This window comes from Malassezia globosa, assembly GCF_000181695.2.
Source record: "Malassezia globosa CBS 7966 chromosome Unknown mgl_sf_1.1, whole genome shotgun sequence".
NCBI lineage: Eukaryota > Fungi > Basidiomycota > Malasseziomycetes > Malasseziales > Malasseziaceae > Malassezia > Malassezia globosa.
In genome coordinates, this window is record NW_001849874.1 from 1,048,788 (window position 1) to 1,075,441 (window position 26,654).

The following is a 26,654-nucleotide window of genomic DNA, read 5'->3' on the forward strand; positions in this document are numbered from 1 at the left end:
CTGATTGACATACGTTGCATGAATTTCCGCTACAATCATCATGCACACAGTACCGCGTACACACAGACATATCTATACAACAGAGTGTGCTAGAGATACCTCCTGCTTAGCTGCGGCATCGTCGGTATTCGTATGGTCACTGGAACCTTCTTCCAATGACGCAATCAAACGATCAAAGAGCTCGACACCCTGCTCATACAAATGCACATTGCCCTCCGTATACAGCCTGAGCGTCTGGAGCATCTCTTGGCGGCGGCCGAGTTCATAGATATCGTGCTCATTGGCCACGTGTTGGTTGAATGCTTGAGACTGCTTGTGAGACAAAGAGACAGCGTCTTGCAGCTCGTCAATGCGGCCATCGAGACGCTGCATCCGCTCAATCCGTGCCTGCTCTTCATCGACACCCCACACACGGTCTACCATGTGCCGCATGTAGCCACGCAAGCCCACACCACGCACATTGCCATGGACTGGCTCGCCATCAGGCGTGCCGAGACTCGCAAGCCGGTCACGCTCTGTCACAGCCGTATGCAGATAGTCTGTAAGGCCCTCAAAGTCGAGCTGCTTGTTTTCTCGGTGCTTAAGAAGAGTCTTGTGAGAGCCAATGAATGCCTGCTTCGCATGTAACATGGTAATCACGTCATCCAACACACGGAACGTGAAGCGAGCCTCCAGATCAGCAAAGTCATCCAGAGCCTTTGCTGTCTGCTGCAAATCTGATGTCAGTCCCGTTTCGAGCATGCCCAGTTGCTCGAACGATTTCGCAAGATCGTGGTAATCAGATGTCAAGTCTTCAGAAGATGCGCCCATATGAATAGAATACAATTCGTCAAAAGCGGTTACTTCACGCCTGCATGAGTCATCGATATCTCGCGCATAAACGAAATGGCCTGGCAATACAACAACCAACCAACCATGCCAAGGAGCCTGAAAACATACCAGATACATGTGTCCGATTCCGAAGGAGCACTCGTTCCCATTGTGTGGTCCGATCTTCTTCGCCCTCGAGACCAGCTTTGATGGCAATGAATCGCGGATCCGGCTTCCTCACGCGGGTAAATGCGTTCACAAATATATCACTCATCGACTCTAGAATTCCACCCGTCGATGAAGATGGCACCTCCGGTGTAGGAGCGCCCGACGTACTTGCAATCGGCTGTCCAGAATGTGTGTGCATGTCAATGTGCCACTCGTTCGACTCGAGAAACTGCTGCAAGATTTTTGCCCGCTGCAGCAACGGATGTCGGCACACCCGCTCTAGAAATAGCTGCAACTCCATGCACCGCCGCATGATGAACTCGGAACTAAAGCGATCGCCCGTCAAATAGCCTGCATATGTACAGAAAAAGTCGAGTTGCCGTTCGATAAAGTGAGTAACAGGAAGCAATGAGGAAAAAAAAAAATTGGTCGGTGTTAGCTCTACATCTGTTGTGTGCCTCGATTCGACTAGTGCAAGCAATCGTCGTCACCAGTGAAGGGCTGCTGCCGCCAACGAGTGCCATACGTACCGATTCTGTGCTTTCCCGGCAACGGTGGCACAATGCACGCGGGGAAATCGGACACAAGTGCATCGTGAAGAAACACAAAGTCCTGAAAACGCTTCCTTGTGATCATGTATGTGCGGGAGAAATGAGGTAGATTTGTTTCAGCGCGAACGCCATACGACACAAATGTCTGTGAGCCTCTGGTCGTTGGCGCGTGCGTGTCGTTCGTCCTGTTCTGTTGTTGGGCACCGTGAGTCTCTTTGCGTGGATCTAGTACAAGAACACGCAGCTCTCCAAGCCACTCTAACCCGTTTTTGTCGCCGCTTGACATGGCTGTCCAGGATCTGGTTCGTTCTCCGGCCACTCAACACGTATCGAAACGGATCGATGCAGTGTTGGCTACTTTCTGACCCCTGCCCGCAAATCACCTCCACATCCGCACGTTGCGTCCGAACAGTCCTTGGCTAACGACGGTGTGGCTTTCCACGCACGCACCCGCGAATTGGCATGCCACGAGTTGTCCATGTGCATATATCCCAGGACCTTGCTTTTCTAAGTGCTCGATGGCCGCGGCGGAGAGTCGGCGCGCAAGTGGGGACTACCGGTGGCAATACGAATTTCTTTCTCAGAATACCGAGTGATAGAACGTCGGCATCGCAACCGTGAGAGAAATGACGCTTCCTTACGTCGTTGACGCCGAGACGTCGTTGTCGCCTGCAGAACTGCAGGTTCTCTATGATCAGTACGAGTCTGAGGCAGCCTCGGGCCACATCACGACGCAGACCAAATTTAACTATGCGTGGGCCCTCATCAAAAGCCCTCAGCGGCAGCAAATGCTGCAGGGCGTGGCCTTACTCACAGGTACATATTTATTATTCAGGTGGCGTTGGTCTTGGCTGCCGTCATTGTCGACATGAGCGTACTTACATTTGTGTGTGTGACCAGATATTTACCGCTCGGATCCTCCACGACGTCGCGAGTGCCTATACTATTTGGCTCTCGGGCACTACAAGCTTTCGAACTTTGACGAGGCAAAGCGCTTCAATGGTATGATCATAAATACATGTATCTGGCTCACTTACACTCAGCACTTTTATTGGAACGTGAACCTAATAACATGCAAGCACAAAGCCTGCATGCTCTAATCGAGCAGGGTATAGCGAAAGAGGGGTATATCGGTATGGCTTTGCTGGGCGGTGCGGTGACTGTCACCGGCGTGGTGCTAACGGCTTTGCTTCGTCGCGGACGTAGGTAGATGCACCCCTGTGCATCCACATTTGTACGTTGGCTGCGCATGTCGCTAGCCCTGGAAGGCAATCCCTCTCGCGTGTGCCTCTGTTGCGCCGCCGCTTGCATACCCCGTTCCCTCTCGCACCAGTGGGATCACATCACGCGTCTTTGGAATGACTCGACTACATTCTGGACATGACACAGGCTCGCCGTGAGAAAGTGGCGTTGTGACAAGAGTCGTTGTGCATGATGCACATAGCACATGCCCACAGGGACGTAGAACTGTGTGTCAGTATGATCAATCGGTGTCCCAATGTAATTCCTCTTCACCTGCCCTATGTCGTTCGTTCGGCCGGTGGCACTATCCTGGCGACGTACCATTTGTTCGTGAAACAAGCGAGAACTCTTTCTTGCAGCATGGACAGTACATCTGCTCTTCCTGCTCGATTTTCCGCACACTAAAGTGTACTGGGATCAAATGCTTCGAAAGCAATTTGTGAGGTTTGTCAGACGTTGCTGTGCATAGTGTAGTGGAAGGGCGTTCATCGTCCAGAGCGGCCTGTGCTTTTTCCTGTTCCTCACGAGAAACTTCAGGTGCCATACTGGGAAGCCAAAATGCCGGCATCGCTGTGTGGGAAGATGCTGAGGTTGATGAAGGTGCCAACGATTCAGACCCCTTGTGCATCGAAGCACGCTTCTCAGCCGAGCCCCCTCCGTCATCATCGTCGTGCTTGCGCTTGCCGTTGTTCGTGGTCTGCCAAGACACAGGTCCATCGTTGCGCGCGAATGCGGCCACACGATTTTTGGCTTCACGCTCATAAGCCTCAGCGGCTTTGTCGGCAGCAATGCGTGCACGGTCACTACGTCGTTGGGCATGGTCGGCAAGTGCACGCTTCTGATTAATTAGATCCGCAAGGATGCATTCCTGCTGGTCAGCCGGTCACAGTGCACCTACCGCCATGAAACATACCTTGCAGAAGAGATGCCCTTCACCGCAACAGACAGGCTGCTGAGCAGCTTGAAGGCATAAGTAGCAAGCATAAAATGCGCGCATATTCTCCTTCGAGAGCCGCAGACTACGCGAGCCCCAACGGTCTTTCAGCATTCTCTCTGTTAGACAGTGATGATACGCACTGATATTCAGCATAAGTAAAGTGGCCTAAAGCCGTATTCTGCTTCGAGTGGCGAGTCATGGCGACTTGGTTTGTTAGCGCACAACCACGTCAGGCTCCAGGCGTCGTTCTACAGACACGCTGCGACTGGCACGTATTCAGCCTACACTTACAGAGGACGAACACACGATTCCTCGAGCTCGACAGAGACACATCCACGTGGCAACGTCCACCCAACGTCGCAGGCCTTACAAAGCCGGCGAAAGAGCCTCCGAGTCGCAGTGAGCCACACTTACTGGCAAAACGGGCCCCACGCAAAGAGTCCAAACCGCCATACGTATCCAAGCATCTATGCAGAAAAAGCGCGCGCTTCTAGCCAAACTACCTACATCATGTCAGATTCTAATGGCCTTCACCAGCGGCCTCTTTCATATCAAAGCCCTTCCATTGGCCAGGTGGAGCAGGCACTTGAAGTGGCTCATAGCTGCGGCGACACGTTAGATTCAATGAGATATACGTACGGCTTCCAATCGATCATCTTAGCAGCTAAGTGCAATTCATCTTGCGCCTGATCGACGATTTCCTCGATTAGACCCGAGTCCAGCTGCGCAACCACTTGGTCGATCGCTGCCTCTGACGCATAAGCATTCTTCCTGGAAGTCTCGCTCATGGCCGCTTTCACAATGTCGAGACGCTGCTGAGTAACTGCCTCAGATGATTGCCGAAACACAGCAGACTCAGGCATGGTCTTGAGCACTCGCAGGGTCTGGGTATAGGTCGACTCGAGCTCCGGCAACGGGTCGGGGTGAATCTCAAGACCCGCTATATTTGTCGAGCGTTTCGTACGCAAGAATTGGGTGGCTTCCGCACGCACAGCCGACGGGAAGTATCGCACAGCCTTAGTTGCAAACATGTGGGCGGGTGCTCAGGGAGGTCGTAGATGGAGAAGAGCACGCTTCGTTCGGTCTCGACTCTCCCTGGCCAGACCCAACCTCTCACACCAAGCGCACAAATGGGTGACAGACGAGTCGGGGCATGTGTTTTCGGCCGAATCCACTCCACATGCAATATACATCAGCACAAGTTGCCGCCGTCAGTTCGGCGGCGAATTCATTCTGTTCTGAGCGCACGTAGCGGCGGCAGCGGCGGCAGCAGTAGCGCCGGTGGTCAAGTGGACAAGTGACACGATCTCTCGCATCTCACCTATCATTTACTTGGGCTTGTGGGCGTGCACGTACTTTCCTTGCCACAATGATACCATATGATACAGTGGGAGCTCCTCCTTCGTTCCAAGGTATGCCTTCCTCAAGTCATCGTTCAGTTGACTCCCTCGCAGAGTATCGACCGCTCATGAGTGGTAAGCCAGAGGTGCATTCTAGTTATTATTACCACACTATGCCCATGGCAATCCCAGAGCCCTATCACTATGGGCCGGCCACGAACTCCATGCCGCCAGCCCGTGTTGGCTTGTCAGATCCGCGCGATGCCTACGTTCCAGCCGGCGTACATGACGTGTCAATGCGCAGCGTTCCACGACCTCCATCGCGCTACGTACACGAGCCCATGGAGTATGGACCGGTGCACAGCATACACGAATTGCCGCCACCACTTATGGCTCATAACGACGGTTCCATGTTACAACCAAACCCAAGTGCCCCCATGGACATGGGGTCTTCGCTTCATGATGATACTGTCTTTGGTCCGACTCATCGCATGCATGCCATACCACCTCATCACCCCCAGTATCCACAGGATGTACCGCCCCGCTCAGCGATCAAGCGCGTCACGTCTCAACATGCAACAACACCGCTGCCGCCACCTTCCTTCACTGATGCGCCAGCATCGAAGCGCGATCGGAAACGCAAGGATGTACTTGAGCGCCTTGATCGCGCACACTGGGAAACATTTGAGAATCGCGACCCCCTATACCAAGATGCATACATGGGACTTTCATCCACATATTACACCCTCATGATGCGGCCGTCGTTTGTTCGTGAGTATGCTATGAAGCTAGCTGACCAAACGGTACGCCGTGATGCATCACTGCGCGAAGCGTCTCTATACCGTGCCTTCCTAATGGATCGAAGTCGACATACATACGATATGGAGCGCAGCAGAGTCGAAGACGAAGCTCGCGTGTCGAAGCGGAGCGTGCGCGACAAGCTGCTTGGTGTGATTGAGGAGCGCAAACGTCTCCTGAAAGACGAGCGAGACATTGGCGACTTCACTGGCGACTATATTCTTGAGCACTCGCATCGACAGCATTCTACACGCCAGTTGCGGAACAAGGACAGCTCCTCCAATGGCGCGCCGGCGCGTCTTGGACAGCTCCTCGACTATGAACAGACGGAATCCTCTGCGTACTTGGGTATTGCCACTGCTGTAGCTCAGCTGCTTGGCTGGTCAGAAACAGAAGCGACTATGGCTATTGCAGCGGCTAGTACAGGTGGCGATGGTAACCTGTTATGCAGGGCACCCGACGGAATCAACACACGCCTCCCACTGCTCGAGACATTTGCTTCACAGGCGTCTCTCCTAGCAGGTATCAATGTAACGCCCAGCACAGGCAAAGGTAAGAAAAAGGACGCGGTTGGGAAACTGTCATCTAGGTCGGCGATAGATCGCAGCGACGATGACGATGCAATAACAACAACAACACCCCTGCTGTCGTCTGGCGGTGGCCGCTTGCGTTGGGACACAGCTAAGTGCTTGAGCCAGCTTACCTCGGCGAAAGACTTTGAAGTTGAGGCGGATCTCATCCATATCCATCAGATTGGACAAAAGCGACGGCGTCGATAGATGCATTTCGGAATTGGCTACAGCTGTGCAGCGGTCGTTCCGACTTGATCTGTTCTTCATGATTGTAGACCATCGATTGTTCTATTCCCTTTCACTTGGTTATATAATACATTGTCTATCATATTGATCATGTTTGAACGAGGGTTTGGCAGGAAACCAACGCCCAAGCCAGCCTCGCAAAAAAAAAAAATAAATAAAATAAAGCAAAGACAAGACAAGAAAGATATTGTTTCCTTCGGTCAAGTCTCCTGCTTCAACTAACCACATCCAGTTCGCTCACAACGCCATTCGACTCCAGCAGACTAATCACCGTGAATGGCGCACCATCTTGTTCCATAGCATCACATCCGATCGTGTATCGTACCTGCGCCCGCGCAAGACCATTGAACGTCGAGGACGCGCACAAAGTATAGGCACCCATATTTTCATAGACGAGCCAGTCCCCAACATCAAGTGCACGAGGCAAGCGCGTCTGCCTCATGATGCAGTCCATACTGTCACAAGTTGGGCCCCATACACTGCAGGGCCGCCATTGGTCTTGTGCTAGCTCTGGAACAGAACTTTCACGTTCGTATACAAAGTCGCGCTGCATTGAGAGTACTTTTGGATGTACTTGTTGATGATCAAACAAGATGCAATTGAATGCGCCATACGTGCCGTCATTTTGGTAGTACATGGCCTTGGGCCGTCCATCATCAGCACCTCCTTGCCCATCTTGACGAACTGCGTCACTGTTATCCTCTTCGGATTGGCGACGTGCAATGATATTTGTCGCAAGCGAAAAGGCTCGGTACACAAAGTACCGACCGGGCTCGGCAATCACGCGCAATCCCTTCGGTCGCTCTGTCATGCGCGAACCGCCGGGAGCAAATGCTTCATCTGGGAAGTAATCATCCAGCGCCGAGCGTACGACTTTCGCAATAGCTTCGAAATTATGGTGCTCAAATCCACCACCAATGTCTAGCAAGTCAAATGTGTAGCCATACTCACGACCCATGTCAAAGGCTTGGCGCGAACGATACAGGGCATCGCGGTACGCCTCAGGATCGAAGCAGCCAGAGCCAACATGGAAGCTTACACCCACAACGTCAAGATCCAGTTCACGCGCCTTCGAAAGCAGACGTGGCACGTCAGCGAGTGGCGCGCCAAACTTGATGCCCAGTTGACAAACACTCTTGGAATCATCCGTCAAGATCCGGACGACCAGCTTGCTTTCAGGATGGAAGCGCTTCATTTTATAAAGTTCATCGACATTATCAAATGTCGTAAGACAGATATTTTGGGCTGCCGCGCGACGTACAAATGACGAAGCCTTGCACGGATTTGCGTAGATGATGCGCGACGGCGACACACCCATATCGAGGATTGTCTGGATCTCCCCATTAGAAGCACAGTCAAACCCGAGGCCTAAAGCTGCGAGCAAGTGCAACACAATTGGCTCCGGATTGCATTTGACGGCATAGAATGGAATTATACGTGGCAATTCTCGGCGCCATCGCACGTATTGTCGATAAATCGTCGCTAGATCAGCGACGTAGAAAGCATTCTCACCGTCTGCATCGCACTCATCTACATCAATCTTGTCCAGTACCGCTTTGAACTGCTGGGCTGTTGACCCACGATAAAGTGGCATACCAAGAGTCGTCTTAGAAATCGGCTGCGCCACAAGTTCTTCAACGTTATCTGGTGGCGGCGTGAGGGAGCGCGCGTCATTTAGCATCTGTGACACAAACATATTTCACAAACGACACTAACAGGTGCAACCGTCTCTTGCCTCAAGCAAAAGTCGATGTGCTTAGTGCGTGCTTGTGTCGTCGTGTCGAGAAGCACAAGTGGAAGGTGCAAAAGAAGAAAAACTAATTTTTTTTTCTCCTTTTTGCTCTTTTTTTCCTGCGCCTTGCTGTTGCCATTGACCCACCTACCCTCCACACTGGCGCAGCAGCATTTATCCGTCTTACGCTCAACACTCTTGTAGGCCCATAGAGCTGCCCCCCAAGTATCACCGCCGCAGCTGCATCTCCACATAGAGGCCTCATGTTCATTCTGGATTAACATCGCACAAGGCGATTACACCGCTTCTTTTTTGATCGAGTGTAGATCATTACATGACAAATTGGTCGTATCCGCACAATCGACAGTCGAGCTTGGTTTTTTGAAACTGGGCCATGACGCAGGCTTCCGGACATGATGCGCCATCATACAACCCAGAAAAATCATCAAAAAAGCAGGGTGCTGACTCTGATCGAGTCGCCCATGAAAGAGCAGCGGAATCGCAACCACCAACCAAAAAGAAACAAGCGACTCGGCGCAAGGTGAACATGGCTTGCATTTACTGCCGTCGGAGTCATATGACTTGCGATGAGAACCGACCTTGCCAACGCTGCATAAAGCGCGATATCGGACACTTGTGCCGGAACGAGGCCACGCCCCAGAATGGTAACGGTGCAAGAAACCGCGCTGGACGGAAGCAGGCCGAGACATCATCCCCTAACACGATGATATCACCGTATGCTCTTGTCAACATGGGCCAGATGCCACCAGCACACCGCGATATTCTTCCAACATTAGAACTGGAGCGGCCGCCCGTGGCAGGACCAAGCATTATGACACTTGATCACGAGTTGAATCCACCATCGCATGCATCGGCGTCACTCCCTCAAGACACTTTGCCAGCACCGCCACTCGAAAGTAGCAATAGTTTTGATGGTGGCTTGTCCTCCTTTGACATGAACTTAGGTGGCTCGTCCGCAGGGGTTTCCCACATATCCTCACAGAAACCTAAGCGCAATGGCCCCGACTCGTCAATGCCTTTGTTGCATCAACTCAAGACCTTTACATCGTCGGCTCCCAGCAGTACCGCAGGCGTTCATGCCGATGCTTTCACAGACCCTGTACCGTCGCACTCTGTATATGGGAGTGGCACGTCTTTGGCGGCACGCATCACGCCAACAAAGCCAGATGCCGGGAAGACCGCAGATATGCATGGATCACAGCTGGGTGGTACAGCTTGGCTAGGTCTCGGTGGCTCGTCGCAACACACAGGCGATGCAGGCGGAGGCGGCGAGTTGGATATTTTGCATGATTTTCTTAGTTCAATCGACGATGGCAGCGGCGCGATGGCACCGTCGAACGAACTTGTACATCTGCCTCTGAAACCTGATGTACCTCCAACAATGCAGACCACCTTGCTCTCACGCGATGGATCAGGTGCTTTGGATCCTCCAAATAGCTCTACGCTACCGTCTTCCACTACATTTAGTCCCCAGGACAAGATGGAGCTTATTGCAGGATCTCCGCCAAGGAGTACAAGTTCCGTGCCTCTACCGTCGCTGGCGCAAGGCTACCCGTTTCAGCGACAGCAGCTGCAGCGTCGAAATTCATTTGAAGCAGCTGATCAAAAAAGAAACGACATACACCCGTCAGATGCGACACTGCATTCTTCTGACAGCATGTCAAGCTCAACTCCGAATCTGTCAGCTGCCATGGGCGGAGAAAACCGGTCTGATATTGATTCAACATCGTATCATTTCCACTCGCCATCCAAAGCTGCGTCCAAGACCGAACAGTTCTTGTTAACTGCTGCTGATCAGAAAGATGGAAGTCGTGACGAGCGTCTGCAACAGGTAATCCGGGCCAAATGGGAGGCAGGTCTGCTGCGTCCATTCAACCATGTGAAAGGTTATGCGCGATTGAATCAGTGGATGGAAAACAACGTATCTCCTTCATCTCGGCGGCGAATCCTGAAACCGCTTTCCGTGTTCAAGCCTGTCTTTATCACACTGTCGAAAAGTTTAACGAATTTCGACTTGATTTGTGTGGAAGAGGCATTTGAGCGGCTCTTGCTCGACTATGACCGCGTCTTTTCGATTCAAGGTATCCCTGCATGTTTATGGCGTCGAACAGGCGAAATCTACAAGGGTAATAAAGAATTTGCCGAACTGGTCGGTATGCCTATCGAGTCGTTACGCGATGGACGACTATGCATATACGAGCTCATGACAGAAGAAAGTGCAGTGAACTACTGGGAAAAGTATGGCTCTGTCTGCTTCGACTCGAGTCAGAAGGCGGTGTTGACGATGTGCACATTGTTAACGCGGAACAAGAGTCTGAGACAAGCCAATCATCAAACCAGCTCGCCTTCTGATGAAAATGAACCCTCGCCTCATACAACTGATACTGACAGCTCATACACGCAAGCATCGTCTGGTAGAACGATCTCGCGTCCACCAGCACACATATTATGCTGCTTCAGCTTTACGATTCGCCGCGACAGGTGGAATGTACGTGTGCTTCTAGTGATGAAATTAGCGACTTTTGACATACTGACACGCTTTGCGCACTGGTTTTCGCTACCTTGATCTGGTTACTGTATGGACATGGACAGATTCCTACTATGATTGTTGGCGTACGTACAATATCTCTGCCAGGAGCGGGGGGGAGAGATGTGTGTTCAGGACTAACCGCGCACGGCAGAATTTTCTTCCAACAAACCCGATAGCACCTCCGTAAATGCTCATTACCTACTCTGCATTCAAGTCGTTTTCTACGCATTAAATGGACAGCGCGACCCACGATATGCTCGTAAGTAGGCGTGTTGCTTCGTATGCAATTCACGTCAATTTGCATGCGTCGTGCATTCAATGGGTGTTCACATATGCACGTGACTGGCACTGGAGCCGCTCCCGCTTGCACGACGCGTGCAAGGGGTTGCGGGCGGTCCTCCACGAATCACATGCAGAGCGACGTACATGCACGTCTGCCTTGCAGCAGCGCGCGCGACGCTTCGACTTGCCAGTCAGTCAGTCAGTTGCCCAGCTTTTTTTCCTGGTCCACACACGGATCAAAGGCCGTTTATCCAACTGTCATTGCGACCTTGGTCACCAACCGTGGCGGATCGTGTATACACGCGATGACTGCCCTTGATCCATTGACAGGGGTACCGCCCCCTAGGGCATCGCGGCCTGCATCTGCGCTACGGAATGTAGCACAGCCATTGCAGACTGCCACCAACACGCTTGGCACCCGCAAGCGAGCCAAGGACATGGCTGCCATTTTTGACAAGCGGCAGGCACCACACAGTCGCGAAGCACCACGCGTAGGTGCGGCGCCCTCACTGAGAATGCAGCAAGCTGGACGCAGAGGACCGCATCCCAGTGAGATTCATGCGGCGCCACCCATTACCACAGCGCAAGTGCATCCAGTTGAGCCGGCTTCTCGACCACAAACGCGGCTTGAACGTGAAAAGAAACGGCATTACAATGACCCTCCCAATGTAGGTCCTTGGAGGCTGGGAAAACTCATCGGCCAGGGCGCATCAGGCCGCGTGCGCCTCGCGATGCATTCGCGCACGCAGCAGCTTGCTGCAGTGAAAATTATCCCGAAGCAAATGCTCATCAACAGCCGTATGAGTTTACGCGACCTGAGTGCAAAGCAGGATAAGTTAACATTGGGCATTGAGCGGGAAATTGTGATCATGAAACTGATCGAGCACCCGAACTTGCTGGGGCTTTGGGATGTGTACGAAACAAGCAAGGAGCTCTTTCTCGTTATGGAGTATGTGGCCGGAGGCGAGCTTTTCGACTACCTTGTAGCTCGTGGGCGTCTACAGCCATACGAGGCTCGACAGTACTTCCGACAGATCATATTTGGTGTGGACTATTGTCATACTTTCAGCATCTGCCATCGAGACCTCAAGCCAGAAAATCTGCTTCTTGACGGTTCACGCACTGTTGTCAAAATTGCTGATTTTGGTATGGCTGCTCTTCAACCAACGGAAAAAATGCTCGAGACCAGCTGCGGCAGTCCTCACTACGCGAGTCCTGAGATCGTGAGTGGCATGACGTATGATGGAACAGCTAGTGACATATGGAGCTGTGGTATTATTCTCTTTGCACTCTTATGCGGACGTCTTCCCTTTGATGATCCAAACATTCAAGTACTGTTGGGCAAGGTGCGCGCCGGAAGATTTGCGATGCCTTCTCACTTGGATCCTTCAGTGAGGGACCTGATTGGGCGTATGTTGCAAGTGGACCCGAAGAAACGTGCGACTATGCGGGAGATTTGTTCGCATCCCTGGTTTACAGATAATGGACGTTTATCGTCGAAAAATCCTGTGACGACAGAAATCAGCACATTGTCAAACGAACCAATTCGCCTAGCTGAGATTGATCCTGACATTCTCGGCAACCTCAGTACTTTATGGCCCGAGCTTACACACGAGCAGATTATTCGAAGACTCCTTCAATCTGGCCAAAATTGGCAGAAGACGTTCTACATGCTGTTGGTCATTCACCGCGATAGTCATGGAACTGACGACGAAGATGAAGAAGCTGAAGATTTGGACGAGGACGAACAGCTTCAACTGAAGCAAACACAGAATGATATGAAGCAACCTGCCCCGATTGTACACTCCCCTTCCCCACCAGAGCCATCTCGACCGTCAACTATGATCACGTCAGGCCCTACTATGACGAAGACTCAGCCAACGCCATCTTCTCACGTTGCGCCTCCTATAATGCCAGTCAGTATGGGTGCGGCGCCCGAGTGTGTAACCCCTAGCTCCGCCATTGCAACCGATGCTACCTTACATGCTTCGCATCTCCCTCAAGCTCGCGAATCACTAGACGAACGCGCCCCTGCGCCTGTGGTCACCCCTGTCGGAGCGCCTGCGGCGGCTCAGCTAACAAGCACGCCGCCGCGAGAAGTAGGTCGCCGCTCGAATGTATGGATGCCTGATGTGTCGATGGGCTCGACTGCAGCGTCCATGTCCGTCGATGAGGAGCGTACGACTGGTCCCTCAACAATAGCCAAGGGCACGTTAGCCGCACGACCCCCAGCGCCAGCGGAAAACACAGCGTCAGCTTGGCTCATGGAGCAGGTTAGGGCCGAACATGCAAGAGCGGAACAATTGAGAAATGAACATCTGGAGGCTGAAAGGCGGAAGATGGAGCAGCTCAAGGCTGAGCGAATGCGTACTGAACAGCTTAGGGTTGAACAAGCTCAGGTTGAGCAGATTAGGATTGAAAAAGCGAAGACCGAGCAACTGCGAGTCGAGCAAGAGAAAGCTGAGCAAGCTAGGATCGAGCGAGTCAGGGCCGAACAGCTTAAAGCTCAGCAAGAGAAAGCTGAACAAGCTAGGATCGAGCGAGCCAGGGCCGAACAGCTTAAAGCTCAGCAAGAGAAAGCTGAACAAGCTAGAGTCGAGCGAATCAGAGCTGAGCAGCGTAGATCTGAACAAGAAAAGGCTGAGCAAGCTAGGTTCGAGCAAGCTAGAGCTGAGCAGGCCAGAGCTGAACATGCTAAAGACGGAGTAACTTCGGCCGAACAGGCCCGAAACCGACCGCCCAGCTCTTTGGACAAGTCGGACATGGCAAGGATGTCTTCGAAGCGCCCATCGAGCCGAGAGGATGGTCCAGGGCGACGGTTATCGACTCTCTTCTCCATACCGTTCGCTGGACGCAAGCCATCATTGGCCTCCATTCGACATTCGTCTGGCCACAATGCGCGCATCTCATCTGACACATCTCGTCCGTCGTCTGCTCTTGGCTCGATTCCTCCGTCAACGATGAACGAACGCTCGAGCCAAGCGCTATTTTCGACTGGGACGTTGGAACCAACCTTGCGTTCAGCCGAATCAACCGGTGCTCGTAAGCCTGTGCCTACGGTTGAGGCGCTGGAAAAGACCATGCAGACTGCACAGCAAATGACGGATGTGTCGAAATCTGTTGAGCCTATGGAGATTTCTGAGTCACATGAGACCTCTCGAGACAGGGATACCGTTCATTGTGCAACTCAACAAAGCACTGGCTCACAAGCACAGGCACCTTATGCTCACACTGTGCCGAGCATCAATGCCCCGACACAGCCAGATAAGACATCTGCCAGTCACAGTTCGGCCGTCCCCACCATCCTAGCACATCCCCCCTCTTCCAATGCCATAGCGCGACCGGCGCCGGCAATCACGGGCTTGTCATCTTCGCCTATGACAGGTGGCTGGAAACAGCGCTTGCCCTCTCTGTCGAGTCCAGAGCCTAACTCACGTTCTACGTCCCAAGGCAGTCGTGAGGGCGACGAATCGCTCATGCGGATGTTTATGCGGGAAATTGCCGACGAACTTGACTCCCTAGATGCTATGAGTACGTCTCTTGGCATGCCAACGTGCGCACGAACGTCACAAAACTCAGCTGCGCCAGCAATGGGATCCTCGCAACCTGTGGCACCTGGAACTTCGGCGATGGATGTGTCAGGGTCGTCAGCCTCGGCTTCGGCTTCGACTTCGACTTCGAGACCAATGACGTCTTTGGCCACTACAGTTACGGCCAACAGCTCTGCTCAGCCTTCTGATGTGTCGACCAGATCTGGAACTGACACTTCGTTTGGCAGTCAGAATCGCTATGACGATGCAAATGAGGAATCTCTGCTTGTCACTAGTGTGGAGCCACCCAGGACGAGTCTTGGGCAGCACACACGGGTCTACACGCCCGTGTATGCTGCCTTTGCCAAATACACTAACCAAATACAGGCTCCAGAACCGCAGCTGCAGCAACAACAACAACATAAGCCAGATGCGCCAACGCTTCCAGTGCGCCCGCGCACAAACGAAACGCGCGCTCATGCTCCAGGGATGCCGCAAATCCGTCAGCCTATCGGCGGACGCGACATGCCAGGCGAGGTTCGCCAATCGGCTGTGGCTGATGCTAATACACCTATTTCTTCAACACTTCCAACGCATCCACTATCGCCTCCGTTCCCGCCACACGCCTCTTCAACAATCCCATCGACGTTCAAGCCAGCGAATATCGTGCCACCACCTGTCGAACTTGTTGATCCATCAAGAGCCCCTGCCACTAGCGCATCAGCCGCCCAGCGTGTATCTAATAGTCCTATGCCCATGGCCTCGGCAACAACGCGGCCCGCAAGTGCCACAGGGATGCTTCCCAGTGTTATGTCACCGACAACGAGCTATGTACCTAATATGGTGCCAGAGCGTGACCGTGCACAAACTGCGCTTGGTACGGTGCCAGTGCCCGCTGGAACGAACGGCATCAGCAGTCCGACAGGGCCTATGGCATCACCTTTGGGCGGCTTTGTCCCCGGGTCTCGCGCCGGCTCAGGCCCAGTCGTCATTCCTACAAGCCCAACATCTGCTGCTCCTGCAACTCGTTTGCCTAGCCCCATCCCTGCGCGCCATCCCGCAAGTCCATCGGTAGTGCCACATGCGCCAGATGCTGCTTCCTCAGTTCGTCCCGTGACGTCGACGCCAGTAACCACGATCCGCCCATCGGGACCGGTTCCTCCAGGCCGTCCTGCTAGTCCATTGCCTACAGCACGACCTGTGAGCACGTCGCCCGCTGGATTTGTGCCGGCAGCATCGCCCTCAGCCGCTCGCCCCTCTGTACCGTTCTCAGGGGGACGTACTCCAGTGCCAGTGTCAACATCGCCACGACCAGCGAGTCCGGTATCTGCAACCGTTCCGTCGAGTCCACCTGCGAGAACTCGTCTCTCTGGACCATTGAACGCATCAGCTGGCACAGCCCCCGCCGCTGGTCCCGCTGGTCGCTCAACAAGTCCTACGCTAGGACTACGCCCCTCGAGTCCGAGTCCTACTCCGGCAGCGGCTAGTCGACCTAGCAGCGCCTTAGGTGGACCGCCAAGGCCCAAAAGTCCCTTCGGTCTGGCCAAACGCCCATCTTCACTTGCATCGCCAAAACCAACGTTGTCGTCAGGACGCACTGCATCCGGCTCCACGGGCCAATCGAGTATCCGACCACGCCGAAGCCTCATGGGCACACTCCGTGGTGAAGGCGAGCCGATGGGCTTGGGCGTCGACATTGTTGGAATTGAGCAACAGTCCCATGCACATATCCCTCGACCTGCCTCACCCATTGGTGGCGATGCACCTTTGTCCATTGGTGCGAAACATTCTTGGTTCCATGGTCTGCTACCGAAGCGACAGATGCATGTTCTTATGTCGGTGGAAAATCTAACCAAGACCAAAGTGACGTGTGAATCACTTTTGGTCCAAATGGGTGCGACCATCCTGGCAAGTTCGCGTGCACAAAGTAGCTTGCCGCTCACACAGCAGGGACCGTCGCAATACTTATTGGAGCGAATCCGCGATCCACAGAGCGGTAAGTCCATTTCTTGCAAACCTATGCGATTCCGTCTCGAGTACACGATTCTGCCTGTCCGATCACAGGCGTCATCAACTCCGTCGACGGCCAATGGCGGCGGCAACATGCAAGGCAATGCGTTGCCGACGTCGCCGGGCATGCCGGGCTTTGATCCTCGTTCCGCGCAAGGCCGATCCATGTCGCCGGTGCTAGGTGGTGGTGGTGGTGGTGGTGCAGCAAGCACTGCATCGCCATCATTTGCCACTAGCGTTACATGGACGCATGAAAAAGGCTCGCTTACCACGTTCCGGCTCTTCATGGACAAGGTTCGAGGTGCATGGACCTTGGACACCACAAGTAATTAAATACAGCCATTGTTTCACTCTCAACTACTTTCACATTGTATCTCTTTGCTTGCAAAAATACCACGCTACATCAAGAGACCCTTTCTTTTCTATATGATGCACACTCGTTGGGTACCATCACCTGTTGCCGGCGAGACGAATCTTGTTTTGCCTTGCTCAACTATAGTCTCTCTTTCCCTCGATGTGTAGTAGGTACGTATAAATGACATGATTCTACGGGTATCCGCTAGGCACTGGTCTCATGGCCTAGTTCCTCGGACGAACGTACGATCCATTCTTTGCGGCCTTCATCCTCAACAACGAGCCGTTCGCCCGCATACATCTTATTTGTCATCACTGCGCGCTGGAGGACTTTCAGCTCATCACATGCTTCTTCATAGAACTTAGCGAGTTTTTCAGCCGACATTGGCTCAACTGGCTTGATCGCCGTGTTCGCTGTAGGAACGTTCGACAATTTGCTTGCGCTTGCATTCACGTTCTGTGCTGCCACCGACATCTGAGGATACAGGTAGGCCCGAAATTGATCGCGCGCGCGACGCACAAAGTATTCTCGGAAGTTGTATGATGCCTATACGTCAGCATTACAGTGTATGATACATACGAAAGAGCGTGCAGTTGCAAGGTGCGCACGGTAAAGGGATAGGATTTGCTCTCGGGTGGGTGTTGCCACCGACATGATGACGGATAAGTTCTGTGGCTGAAGATGAAGCATCCGTCCTCCCCCCGTCTAGCGACTGTGTGAGCCGCTGGCTGAGTAGCAATCGCTGAGTAAACATCACAAACGCACGTCTCCACCAGTCATATTCATGAGGTGGAGGGAAACGCGTTTAGGCTCCCTCTTCGTCCTTCCTTGACCCAAGCACGAACGAACGCATAGGGAGTGGTGATCAGCTGTCAAGGGGCACCCTCTGCCAACTTTTAGTTTGTTCCAATCATGTCGGATACGATAGCGAAAGAATCTATCTCAAATGGAGCACCAAATTTGCCCCCAAATGCAGAGAGACTCACCATTACACCACAACTTCACGCGTTGCTCACGATCATTAGAGATAAGAACACACCCCGCTCTGACTTTATTTTTTATTCTGATCGGATCATTCGGCTCCTCGTTGAGGAAGGGCTGAATCATCTTCCGGTGTATGATCACACAGTATTTACCCCAACCGGTCTTCCGTACCGGGGTGTTGCATTCCAAGGCCGTATTTGTGGAGTGTCGATTCTTCGCGCAGGTGAAGCTATGGAGGCAGGGCTCCGTGAATGCTGCCGAAGCGTGCGCATTGGAAAGATCTTGTATGTAGGCTGATGACTTACCTTCAGAATACAGCGGGTATGTACGGTGCAGATTGATGCGCCTTGATTTGCTGACGCTTGCTCCGCCAGGACGAAGGCACCGCGAAGCCCAAACTGTGTACGTTTGTACGACTTTTGCTGATGCACAGTCTATGCCAAGCTCCCGGAGGATATTTCGGACCGATGGGTGCTACTCTTAGACCCTATGCTAGCCACAGGTGGCTCAGCCATTCAAGCTATGCAGGTCCTGGTCGACCATGGCGTGCAGCCGAGCAAAATCCTCTTTCTCAACATGATTGCGAGTCCCGAGGGGCTCCAGAATGTTTGGAAAGCGTTCCCAGATGTACGAGTAATTTCTGCTTGGGTTGATGCCAAGCTTTCAGACCGATGTTACAGTACGTATTGGACAAGAACGGCTTAGTAGCTTAGTTTCGACTTACACTGTGACGCAGTTCTTCCAGGTCTGGGCGACTATGGTGACAGGTACTATAGTGGTTGATGATGATAAGGCCTTTTGCATCAGGCGCGCACAACGACATTGTTTCATGTTGCTTTTTGAAAACATTCTCTCTCTCTCTCTCTCTCTCTCTACTTACACCACTATTTTCAGCTCATCTTTGTCTCACATTACTCAATTATGTCACTACCATGATGCTACGCCAAGGTACCTCACTGTCAAAGCTCATGATATCAACTTGGGGTGTATTGCGTAGCAAATAACAATTTTCTCTCAGATAGTGAGAGCTTACTCGCCAAACAAGCTTGCTGCATGCACGATGAAGGCGTTTGCCATGCACAAGTGCTTGGTACATGTCATAGATGCGTATCCCAAAATACACGCGAATCACAAGGCACCAGTGATGATAGGGAAATGCCGCGGCTGTCAGTGCAGACCTTAGCTGTGAGTGGCAACGACCTTGACGGCGGTACCTGAGATGCCGTTTGACGAAGTTTGGCCATGTGCGAGATGCGAGTCTTCGCTGAACGTCGGCCGCATCCTGTCGCATAGTTTGGCGGGCGCAGTTCCACACTTTCCACCACCAAACTAACACCATCGTGAGTATTTCCCCAGCTTCGGCTTTTAATCCCTCCTCGGTGACAACCCTTGTACAAAACGAGTTTCGGTGCAATGCGCAAAATGACTGACAAGTCACACGTCGCTGAAGGCACGATATGAATAGGTTCTCTCGGCGTGGGCTCTGGCATCGGCTCACCAGTTTGCTCGGCTTCTTTCACACTAAGTGCTTTCCACGCCTTAGCTACAGGCAAACAACCACCGCCACAAAGCCATTCTGGCACACCGGGAATGTGTGGCGCCTCAATCCATCCCGCATGCACACACATAGCTAAAACATCCGAGTCGTCCGTGTAAACGTCAGTACCCCACAACTTGCGATGTTCCAGGCTAGGCTGTGCCCAAAATTGCCAGCCAGCACGTTGTAATTCAGCATCATCAACCGCACGTACGGGGAATGGTGACGAGCGGGGTGGTGCGCGCGTCGATACAGAGCGTCGTAAGCGCTTGTTTCTTATGGATTCCTGCGCACGTCGCTCGTGCCATGCATGCGTCAAACGAATTTCTCTGTTAATCCGAGCGTGCTCTAGTCCACGCCATCCGAGACGCCACCGTCCAAAGTATTCATCAGATGCAGGAATCGATGTGGTTGCGCGGTCTAGCGCTAATGTTGGTGCTATACCCTGATCCGCATCGCGCTCAATCCGTTCAATGACTTCCGCCTCAAGACGGGCTTCCTCACTGCGCCATTCAGCCTCAGTGATCCCAAGTCCAATCATTCTCCCACTAATGCGTACTTCCACCGTCGCCCCGACATTGTTGATGAGCATTTCTGTCGGGATAGCTGACTTGCGAGTACCGTCATAGAGAAACGACCCTAGGTGTGGCACAGCACGGCCGCGGTCCAAACCTAGGCCAAAGAGTGGGACATTTCTATCATTGCCACCTTCGGTCCCACGCTGTTCTTTCCGAGCAAGTTCTTCCATTTGCTCGCAATGGTCCAAAAACTGCCAAACAGGCTCATTATCAACACGAGGACCGGAAGAAAGCTCGCGAAGCTTGTGTTCGATTGGTAGTATGGGGGCAAGGTCAACGACCATGGCATGCTGTGATGCATCTTCCGCGACAGGGGGGGTGTGAGGCCGGAGAGCTTTGTGTTCTTTCACGGAACCAAGGCCCGGAATATGAGGCTGGAGATTCGTAGGAGAAGAGCCCGCACTTTCATGACGCGTTTCATAGCTTCCGGCAACAGACGGATGATGATGATGGTGGTGATGATGAGGTGTATGGTGATGATAGTGACGATGATGGTGATGAGAAGGAATATGTGAATGAGCATGCGGATAAGAATGCGGACTTGGGTTCGACTCGCTATGAGAAGAGCCCTGAGACTGTGTCTGTGTTGCGCTGTGCGAGGAAGGATGGAAATGACTGTGTGGATGATGATGATGGTGATGGTGATGGTGATGCCCGTGATGCATATGATGATGCACATGGCCAGACGAAGAGTGATGTTGATGCTGTGAGATCACATGGTGATGATGATGACCTGAGGAACGAGGGGAGGTGGACGATGAGCCATTGACAGGAGCACGATCATGTGACCGTTCTCCATCTTCCATCTGATACGGTTGGTGCACAGGCTGCACGTACGACGTTGGCGGCGGTGCCTGCTGTGCATGCACAGTCGAGGTGTGGTGATGATGTGCATGAGGCGTGCGGCGATGATGGTGGTGGTGATGATGATGATGGTGATGATGTTGCCCAGATGATAGGGGCGAGGAAACAGGTCTTTCATGTGTGTCATGCCTTGGCAGCCGTATTGGTGGCTCAACTTGACTATGCGGCTGAGATGCTGGATGTGAATTAGGCTGTGGCACTGATCCAACAGACAGGGATGCATCTTCATGTTCCTCAAAATGCCGACTAACATACGGACTGGACGCTCGCGCGCGTGCATCATGCTGATCTGAATGTGATGTACCCCAGCGAAATTGGTCATCATACGTGGAATGTGTGGTAGGAGCAGGTATCGGAGGAGGTCCTGGGGCTGATGGTCCCGTTGTAGAATGGGCCTCTTTGGTTGGGGAATGGAGGTGAGACTTCGAATCTCTGATAGCATCCTCTGTTTCGTGATTTTGCATATTTTCTGATAGTATGTGAGTACTTGGGCTGAGCCCAGTTGACGCTGTCGACTTGTCATTATCGTCCGACCCCATAGATGGCTGTGTGCGCAGCGGTGGCTTTGATGCACGGTCTTCTGGCATGGCTGAGGATTCGCGCCGAGACGGAGAGTTTTCTTTTTCTAGCTTCCGTATACTCGAAATAGATACTTGATCGTGGTGTGGTACATCGCGGGATATCATGGAGCTAAGCCGCATAGGATCATCAGCGTGCGATTCTGTCGTTATCTGATGACGTTCTCCTTCGAAGCGATGATGGTGATAATGCAATGACTGATTTTCATGATTTTGGGCATCCTCATCCTCCCTATTTATCCGTATGTGCCTTGTCTCATTCTGACCATCGGGTGAGTGTGTATGTGACGCAGACATCGTATGTAGATGTGGGTGGGAGTGCCAGGGGAGAGCAGGCTGTAATGTACGTGAATTTGTGAGAGTATGTGTGCAGTATATGTCGTGTGTCTCATCATTATGTAAGAGCGCGGAGGAAATAAAGGCCATGCGTGTAAATCTAGCTCAGGGAAATGAAGCAACCGTGAGGCATGCACCAAAGAGGTCCAAGCTCTTCCAGGGTGGATGGCGGCCTAACGACTGACCAAATAACGAATCACACGAGCCTGGCTAGTTGTGTCTACGAAACGAGCAAAGTCTCGTACATTCTCATGAGCCAGGATGATACACCGTTTGCTTTCCCAGGCGTGCACGAGTTTGCTCCGTTCTACACGCTTCAGCCGAATCCAGAAACAGCAGCTATTCAAGTGGATTTGTGGGCACGCTTAATCTTATCATTTTGTGCGGCTCATCACCGCTTTCAATTGGAAGTTGGCGGTGCATGGGAGCGTGAATCGGATCTGTTTTGTCATCGAGGTCTAGATCGCGCATTATCGCCAGACACGGTACGGTTGATTTTCGCGTACATGGTTGAGAAGGGACGCGCAGCATACGATCCTCCTCTACCTCGCGGATACAAGGTACCGAGAGTCGGGCAAGTTGATGCAGATCGTCGGATGCATGCTCTGAGTGTGGCTGGGCTGCGAACTTTGCCGGCCCTCCAAGTGGAGCCTGGTAGTAAGATCTGGGTCTACTGGAACACACCAACCGAATGGGGCGATCAACTGTATGAGTGGGTCAAGCAGACTGGGCAAAACAGGTCTGTATTGACTTTGTATGAGCTTCAGCAAAGCACATTTGTCCAGCGTGAGCAATTGCCGCCGGCCATGCTCATGCGCGCCCTCGAGACACTCGTGGCCAGAAAATGCGCACAAATCTTTGAAGGTACAGAACCTACAGACGGAGGCGATCATGAAAATCTCGGTGTCAAGTTTGTTTGATGCTAAGGTATAATACACCCATGGTCGATCACGTATCCTCCTCTTCATCCTCCAATTCCCCTTCTACTTCGTCCTCTTCTTCGTCGTTGTCGTCGCCGTCATCATCATCGTCGTCCTCTTCATCCACACCTTCAACGATAATACCCGCTTTGCGCGCTTGAGCTATTTCCTCTTCCAGTCGAGCAAGCTCTGCATCACTGTCTTCGTCCGAAAGATCATTGTCTTGAAGTGTATCATCCGCGTTCTCGAAATCGCTGTCCTCAGGATCGCTATCATCAGACTCTGCCTCTTCCTCGTTCGGAAGGTCCGACGCATCTGGATCAAAACCAACTGCACTCAGACATGTCAATCGAGATTTCTTTGTGTCATACGCGGCGAGCGCTTCCAATTCTGGTACAAGGGGCTCCTCGCGCGACAAGCACAATTCAAACACACGAATATACCCGTCCGAGCTGATTGTCGTGACAAGGAGACGTTCTGTTCCGTCGTTCGCTTGGACATGCGTTGCCACAGCACTACGCACACGGTTTGTGTGTCCCACAAGTCGTGCAACTTCACGTGGCGAAGCATCTTCGCCAGTGCCCTGTAGATCGTCCAAATCAAACACATGCAAAATGCCAGACTCGCTTGCAACAAGCATCAGTTCATGCTGGTCGTCACGTTTGTCATTGTTGCCAGTTATATTCGTCCGCACGAACCCAATATCATGTAGTCGCTTCGGATGCTCGATCTGTGCCACCTTTGACATATTCGTGGCATAGACGATGATCTTTCGACCAGTGAGAACGGCGAAGCGGGTCCCTAATGTGTCCCACAACACACGATCCGCCTCTGTACCGATCTTAACGGACGCTGAACCCATGCCGCGCATGAGGTCCCACATTCGAATCATCCGATCAGCTCCCACAGAGAGGGCCACGCGCCCGCTTGGATGTGCGCTGACAGAGTTGATTCGACCCGTGTGCCCACGTAACGTACGTAGAAGAGCCCAATCGCGTGTGCGGTACATGTTAATGACACCATCTTCTGATGCAGACAAGAGGAAAGTTCGGTTTGGGAAAGACAAAGACGTAATCGTGCCTTCATGACCTGTCAATGCGCCCATTTCCTTACGACGTCGCAGATCCCACACCTTAATCAATTCATCCATACCTCCCGTAGCAAGCCACTTGGAATCTTGGCCAGCACAGGCAACACATCGAATCGAAGATACATGTGCTGGGAATATGAAGCGTGGCTCAAGACGAATCGAGTAAGAAGACTGCGAATCTTTCTGGACAGTGCCTTCCAAACCATACAAAAAGCGCTCGTACGTCCCCGCCACAATACGAATGCCCTTAGGTAATGGGCCCGTCTCACCGGGCTTTATTCCTTTGCGCAGTTGGTTCTCGTTTATTTGCTGGCGGTCCTGGGCCGCAGTTTTGCGAAGTTGAACGACTTCAGCCTTCGTTGGTTTGTTGACTGGCGGCTCGATGACGCGTTGTTGCTTGGCATCATCTTGTTCTTCGCTTCGTTTCGACAATGAATTTTCAATGCGCGAACTCTTGGAAGAAACTGATTTCTTAGGTGCGGTATTTCCTTTATCATGCTGCGCGCCTGTAGCTGTCTTAACTCGCTTTGGCGTGCGCTCGTCGCTCTTGTCGCCCTTGGGCGTGGATTTATTGGCGCGGACACCTGAATCGCTAGGTTTCGACTTGGTGCTTTCCTTCATCACGCTTTTTGCTTTGCGATAAGCAGTGCCAGACGCAGTGGGAGCTGCGGCTTTGCGCTTCAAGCCGCTTTGGTTCGCCATTGCGCACCAGCAAAAATTTTTGTCGCGATGCACGAACGCACGTAACATCCTCGGAAATGATGTCGAAGAGTCACGTGCCATACCGCGCTCATTCATCAGCCTAAAGTGCGACTCATTGATAAGGTTCTGGATGTTGGCACTCGGAATTACAAGGTCAAGCAATGTATGAACGCATAATTCAAACTTGATCTATAAGTGACGCTACTGTCAACTTTGGTGACGTGTAAGTAGATATATATATGTAAGCATATTATACAAATTCAAAATGATGGTGTTCATGTTTCCGCAAATGTTCACAGTGGTGATTCAGTCTGTGAGAAAAGGCCTAAAGCACCCTCACCACCCAGACGAGTGCTGCTATACTTGCAGTCGAAAACTTTTTTACAACAATAAAAACCTTCGGTTTCATTCCTTGCTTTTTTCTTTTTTACATAGGCCCAAGCTGCGCCATTTCTTTCACATATTGCAGCTGGTCTGTACAATGAAGCAGCCATCGTGACTTGAACTGAACATTTGGATTTGTGTGACTTGAATAATCAGACAAATCAAGCTTGTGTCCATCTGCGTGGAATGGTTCGTAGATTCTTTTATGATAAAACAGGCCTGCACATGCCAACGCGGCTGCACCAGCTAACGTAGCAGGCAAGAACCCGCGCCAAGTGTTAGGCATCATGGCGCAGACGAGTGCAGGTTGATGCAGGGTGTGCGAATTAGCTGTGGTTCCACTTTGTCTCAAGAGAGATTCCACTGAGACAGCAACACGCAATTTACTCGATTGACGCGGTGTAATGAGCTGAGACACCGGTCGGGGACGAAGAGGCCTTTGCATGTGGCGAGCAGGGAAGTTCTTGAACATGGAAGAAGAAACGGTGATTCCATGGATCATACTTTGAGTGAATCTTCGAGAAAATATGTCCAAAGTCTGGAAATGCACCATAAATTTGAACACCAAACTGAGAAGGAAAATATATGATGGCGTCACACGGGAAGGAGGGGACGAGTATTGATCACGTCAGACCCTTTTTATCGATTGATATCGTACAAATTAGCACAATACCCCACAGCAACCGGCTATTGCCGGAGATATGAAATGTGGGGTCCAACAAGCCAGTAAAAGCAAAGACAGGGTAGTGAGTCATCTAACTTGGATGACGTAATTCTAATATTTATAATTTCACTACGTAATAAGACCTTGAACGAGAAGAATGGATTGGCTACATCGCCGGCTGGATCAGTGTCTGTGACTGTTAGTGTCTTGTGCGAAATGCGAGCAGCTTGAGTAATGATCGATCCTCCCGTACACTCTACTCCCAGACATAGGATTGGTGTATTGAATCCACGACCCATGAATGAGTGCCACGTGAGATAGTCCAAGCAAAATCGAGTCATCACAAGTCACTTTCTTATGATGTGTCGATACTTACGATGTTATCGCCTTTCAGTAGTAGACGGCCTGTCCACGTAACAGCAACAGAATTCATTGCATAGCCATAAGCAGGACAAACAAACATGTGGGTTTATGTTCGCGCATAAGATAGGTATATATCAAGTTCCGTGGTAAGCTCATCGTTCATCGCACCCGATATCTAACGTACCCAGCGGTTTTCGGTCCTTCTGTGCGTTCATATGTACCTCTTCCGCATCAGCCAGTGTTACATTCATAAACTCATCAAATCCCTTTTTACAAAGTTAATCATGCGTTGCGGGGTTCTAAAAGCTTACAATGATCTTGCCTTCGAGGCGATATTCCACGTTGTCATACAGCCAGAGTGATACGCGCGTCTGTTGTTGCAAATGTCGGAAGATCACATTGATCGGCTGGATCATCACCCTCTGTTGTCTTCCCGACATATCGCGTGTGTATGAGGACAGGGCCTTGCAAGATAAGGTCAGTTGCTTCGTCGGCCTAGCTAGCTGTAAAGATCGATCACTCGCGTGAAT

The 26,654-nt window shown here is 52.0% G+C and overlaps 14 protein-coding genes across 14 annotated transcripts; 5 read left to right on the top strand and 9 right to left on the bottom strand.

Moving 5' to 3' along the window:
* Positions 1-72: 72 nt before the first annotated feature.
* MGL_0470 (uncharacterized protein) lies at positions 73-810 on the bottom strand (the record flags this gene model as incomplete). The annotated part of the gene is made up of 1 exon (XM_001732643.1): positions 73-810. The coding sequence occupies one exon, from the start codon at positions 808-810 to the stop codon at positions 73-75; it is 738 nt and encodes a 245-aa protein (XP_001732695.1).
* Positions 811-859: 49 nt separating this feature from the next.
* Positions 860-1,815, bottom strand: MGL_0471 (uncharacterized protein; the record flags this gene model as incomplete). Its single annotated transcript, XM_001732644.1, has 2 exons — positions 860-1,329; positions 1,509-1,815. 2 exons carry the CDS (start codon positions 1,813-1,815, stop codon positions 860-862), a joined length of 777 nt encoding a protein of 258 aa, XP_001732696.1.
* A 969-nt stretch (positions 1,816-2,784) lies between these two features.
* Positions 2,785-3,907, bottom strand: MGL_0472 (uncharacterized protein; the record flags this gene model as incomplete). The annotated part of the gene is made up of 4 exons (XM_001732645.1): positions 2,785-2,996; positions 3,093-3,609; positions 3,685-3,820; positions 3,849-3,907. The coding sequence occupies 4 exons, from the start codon at positions 3,905-3,907 to the stop codon at positions 2,785-2,787; spliced, it is 924 nt and encodes a 307-aa protein (XP_001732697.1).
* Positions 3,908-4,304: 397 nt separating this feature from the next.
* MGL_0473 (uncharacterized protein) lies at positions 4,305-4,739 on the bottom strand (the record flags this gene model as incomplete). The annotated part of the gene is made up of 1 exon (XM_001732646.1): positions 4,305-4,739. One exon carries the CDS (start codon positions 4,737-4,739, stop codon positions 4,305-4,307), a length of 435 nt encoding a protein of 144 aa, XP_001732698.1.
* A 338-nt stretch (positions 4,740-5,077) lies between these two features.
* Positions 5,078-6,625, top strand: MGL_0474 (uncharacterized protein; the record flags this gene model as incomplete). The annotated part of the gene is made up of 1 exon (XM_001732647.1): positions 5,078-6,625. The coding sequence occupies one exon, from the start codon at positions 5,078-5,080 to the stop codon at positions 6,623-6,625; it is 1,548 nt and encodes a 515-aa protein (XP_001732699.1).
* A 253-nt stretch (positions 6,626-6,878) lies between these two features.
* MGL_0475 (uncharacterized protein) lies at positions 6,879-8,360 on the bottom strand (the record flags this gene model as incomplete). The annotated part of the gene is made up of 1 exon (XM_001732648.1): positions 6,879-8,360. The coding sequence occupies one exon, from the start codon at positions 8,358-8,360 to the stop codon at positions 6,879-6,881; it is 1,482 nt and encodes a 493-aa protein (XP_001732700.1).
* Positions 8,361-8,790: 430 nt separating this feature from the next.
* Positions 8,791-10,983, top strand: MGL_0476 (uncharacterized protein; the record flags this gene model as incomplete). Its single annotated transcript, XM_001732649.1, has 1 exon — positions 8,791-10,983. One exon carries the CDS (start codon positions 8,791-8,793, stop codon positions 10,981-10,983), a length of 2,193 nt encoding a protein of 730 aa, XP_001732701.1.
* Positions 10,984-11,534: 551 nt separating this feature from the next.
* MGL_0477 (uncharacterized protein) lies at positions 11,535-17,102 on the top strand (the record flags this gene model as incomplete). Its single annotated transcript, XM_001732650.1, has 1 exon — positions 11,535-17,102. One exon carries the CDS (start codon positions 11,535-11,537, stop codon positions 17,100-17,102), a length of 5,568 nt encoding a protein of 1,855 aa, XP_001732702.1.
* A 226-nt stretch (positions 17,103-17,328) lies between these two features.
* MGL_0478 (uncharacterized protein) lies at positions 17,329-17,778 on the bottom strand (the record flags this gene model as incomplete). Its single annotated transcript, XM_001732651.1, has 2 exons — positions 17,329-17,670; positions 17,704-17,778. 2 exons carry the CDS (start codon positions 17,776-17,778, stop codon positions 17,329-17,331), a joined length of 417 nt encoding a protein of 138 aa, XP_001732703.1.
* Positions 17,779-18,404: 626 nt separating this feature from the next.
* MGL_0479 (uncharacterized protein) lies at positions 18,405-18,891 on the top strand (the record flags this gene model as incomplete). The annotated part of the gene is made up of 3 exons (XM_001732652.1): positions 18,405-18,429; positions 18,542-18,787; positions 18,845-18,891. 3 exons carry the CDS (start codon positions 18,405-18,407, stop codon positions 18,889-18,891), a joined length of 318 nt encoding a protein of 105 aa, XP_001732704.1.
* Positions 18,892-19,205: 314 nt separating this feature from the next.
* Positions 19,206-20,507, bottom strand: MGL_0480 (uncharacterized protein; the record flags this gene model as incomplete). Its single annotated transcript, XM_001732653.1, has 1 exon — positions 19,206-20,507. The coding sequence occupies one exon, from the start codon at positions 20,505-20,507 to the stop codon at positions 19,206-19,208; it is 1,302 nt and encodes a 433-aa protein (XP_001732705.1).
* Positions 20,508-22,252: 1,745 nt separating this feature from the next.
* MGL_0481 (uncharacterized protein) lies at positions 22,253-22,921 on the top strand (the record flags this gene model as incomplete). Its single annotated transcript, XM_001732654.1, has 1 exon — positions 22,253-22,921. One exon carries the CDS (start codon positions 22,253-22,255, stop codon positions 22,919-22,921), a length of 669 nt encoding a protein of 222 aa, XP_001732706.1.
* A 28-nt stretch (positions 22,922-22,949) lies between these two features.
* On the bottom strand, positions 22,950-24,713 carry MGL_0482 (uncharacterized protein; the record flags this gene model as incomplete). The annotated part of the gene is made up of 1 exon (XM_001732655.1): positions 22,950-24,713. The coding sequence occupies one exon, from the start codon at positions 24,711-24,713 to the stop codon at positions 22,950-22,952; it is 1,764 nt and encodes a 587-aa protein (XP_001732707.1).
* A 1,214-nt stretch (positions 24,714-25,927) lies between these two features.
* On the bottom strand, positions 25,928-26,564 carry MGL_0483 (uncharacterized protein; the record flags this gene model as incomplete). Its single annotated transcript, XM_001732656.1, has 4 exons — positions 25,928-25,951; positions 26,138-26,166; positions 26,309-26,390; positions 26,436-26,564. 4 exons carry the CDS (start codon positions 26,562-26,564, stop codon positions 25,928-25,930), a joined length of 264 nt encoding a protein of 87 aa, XP_001732708.1.
* Positions 26,565-26,654: the final 90 nt, after the last annotated feature.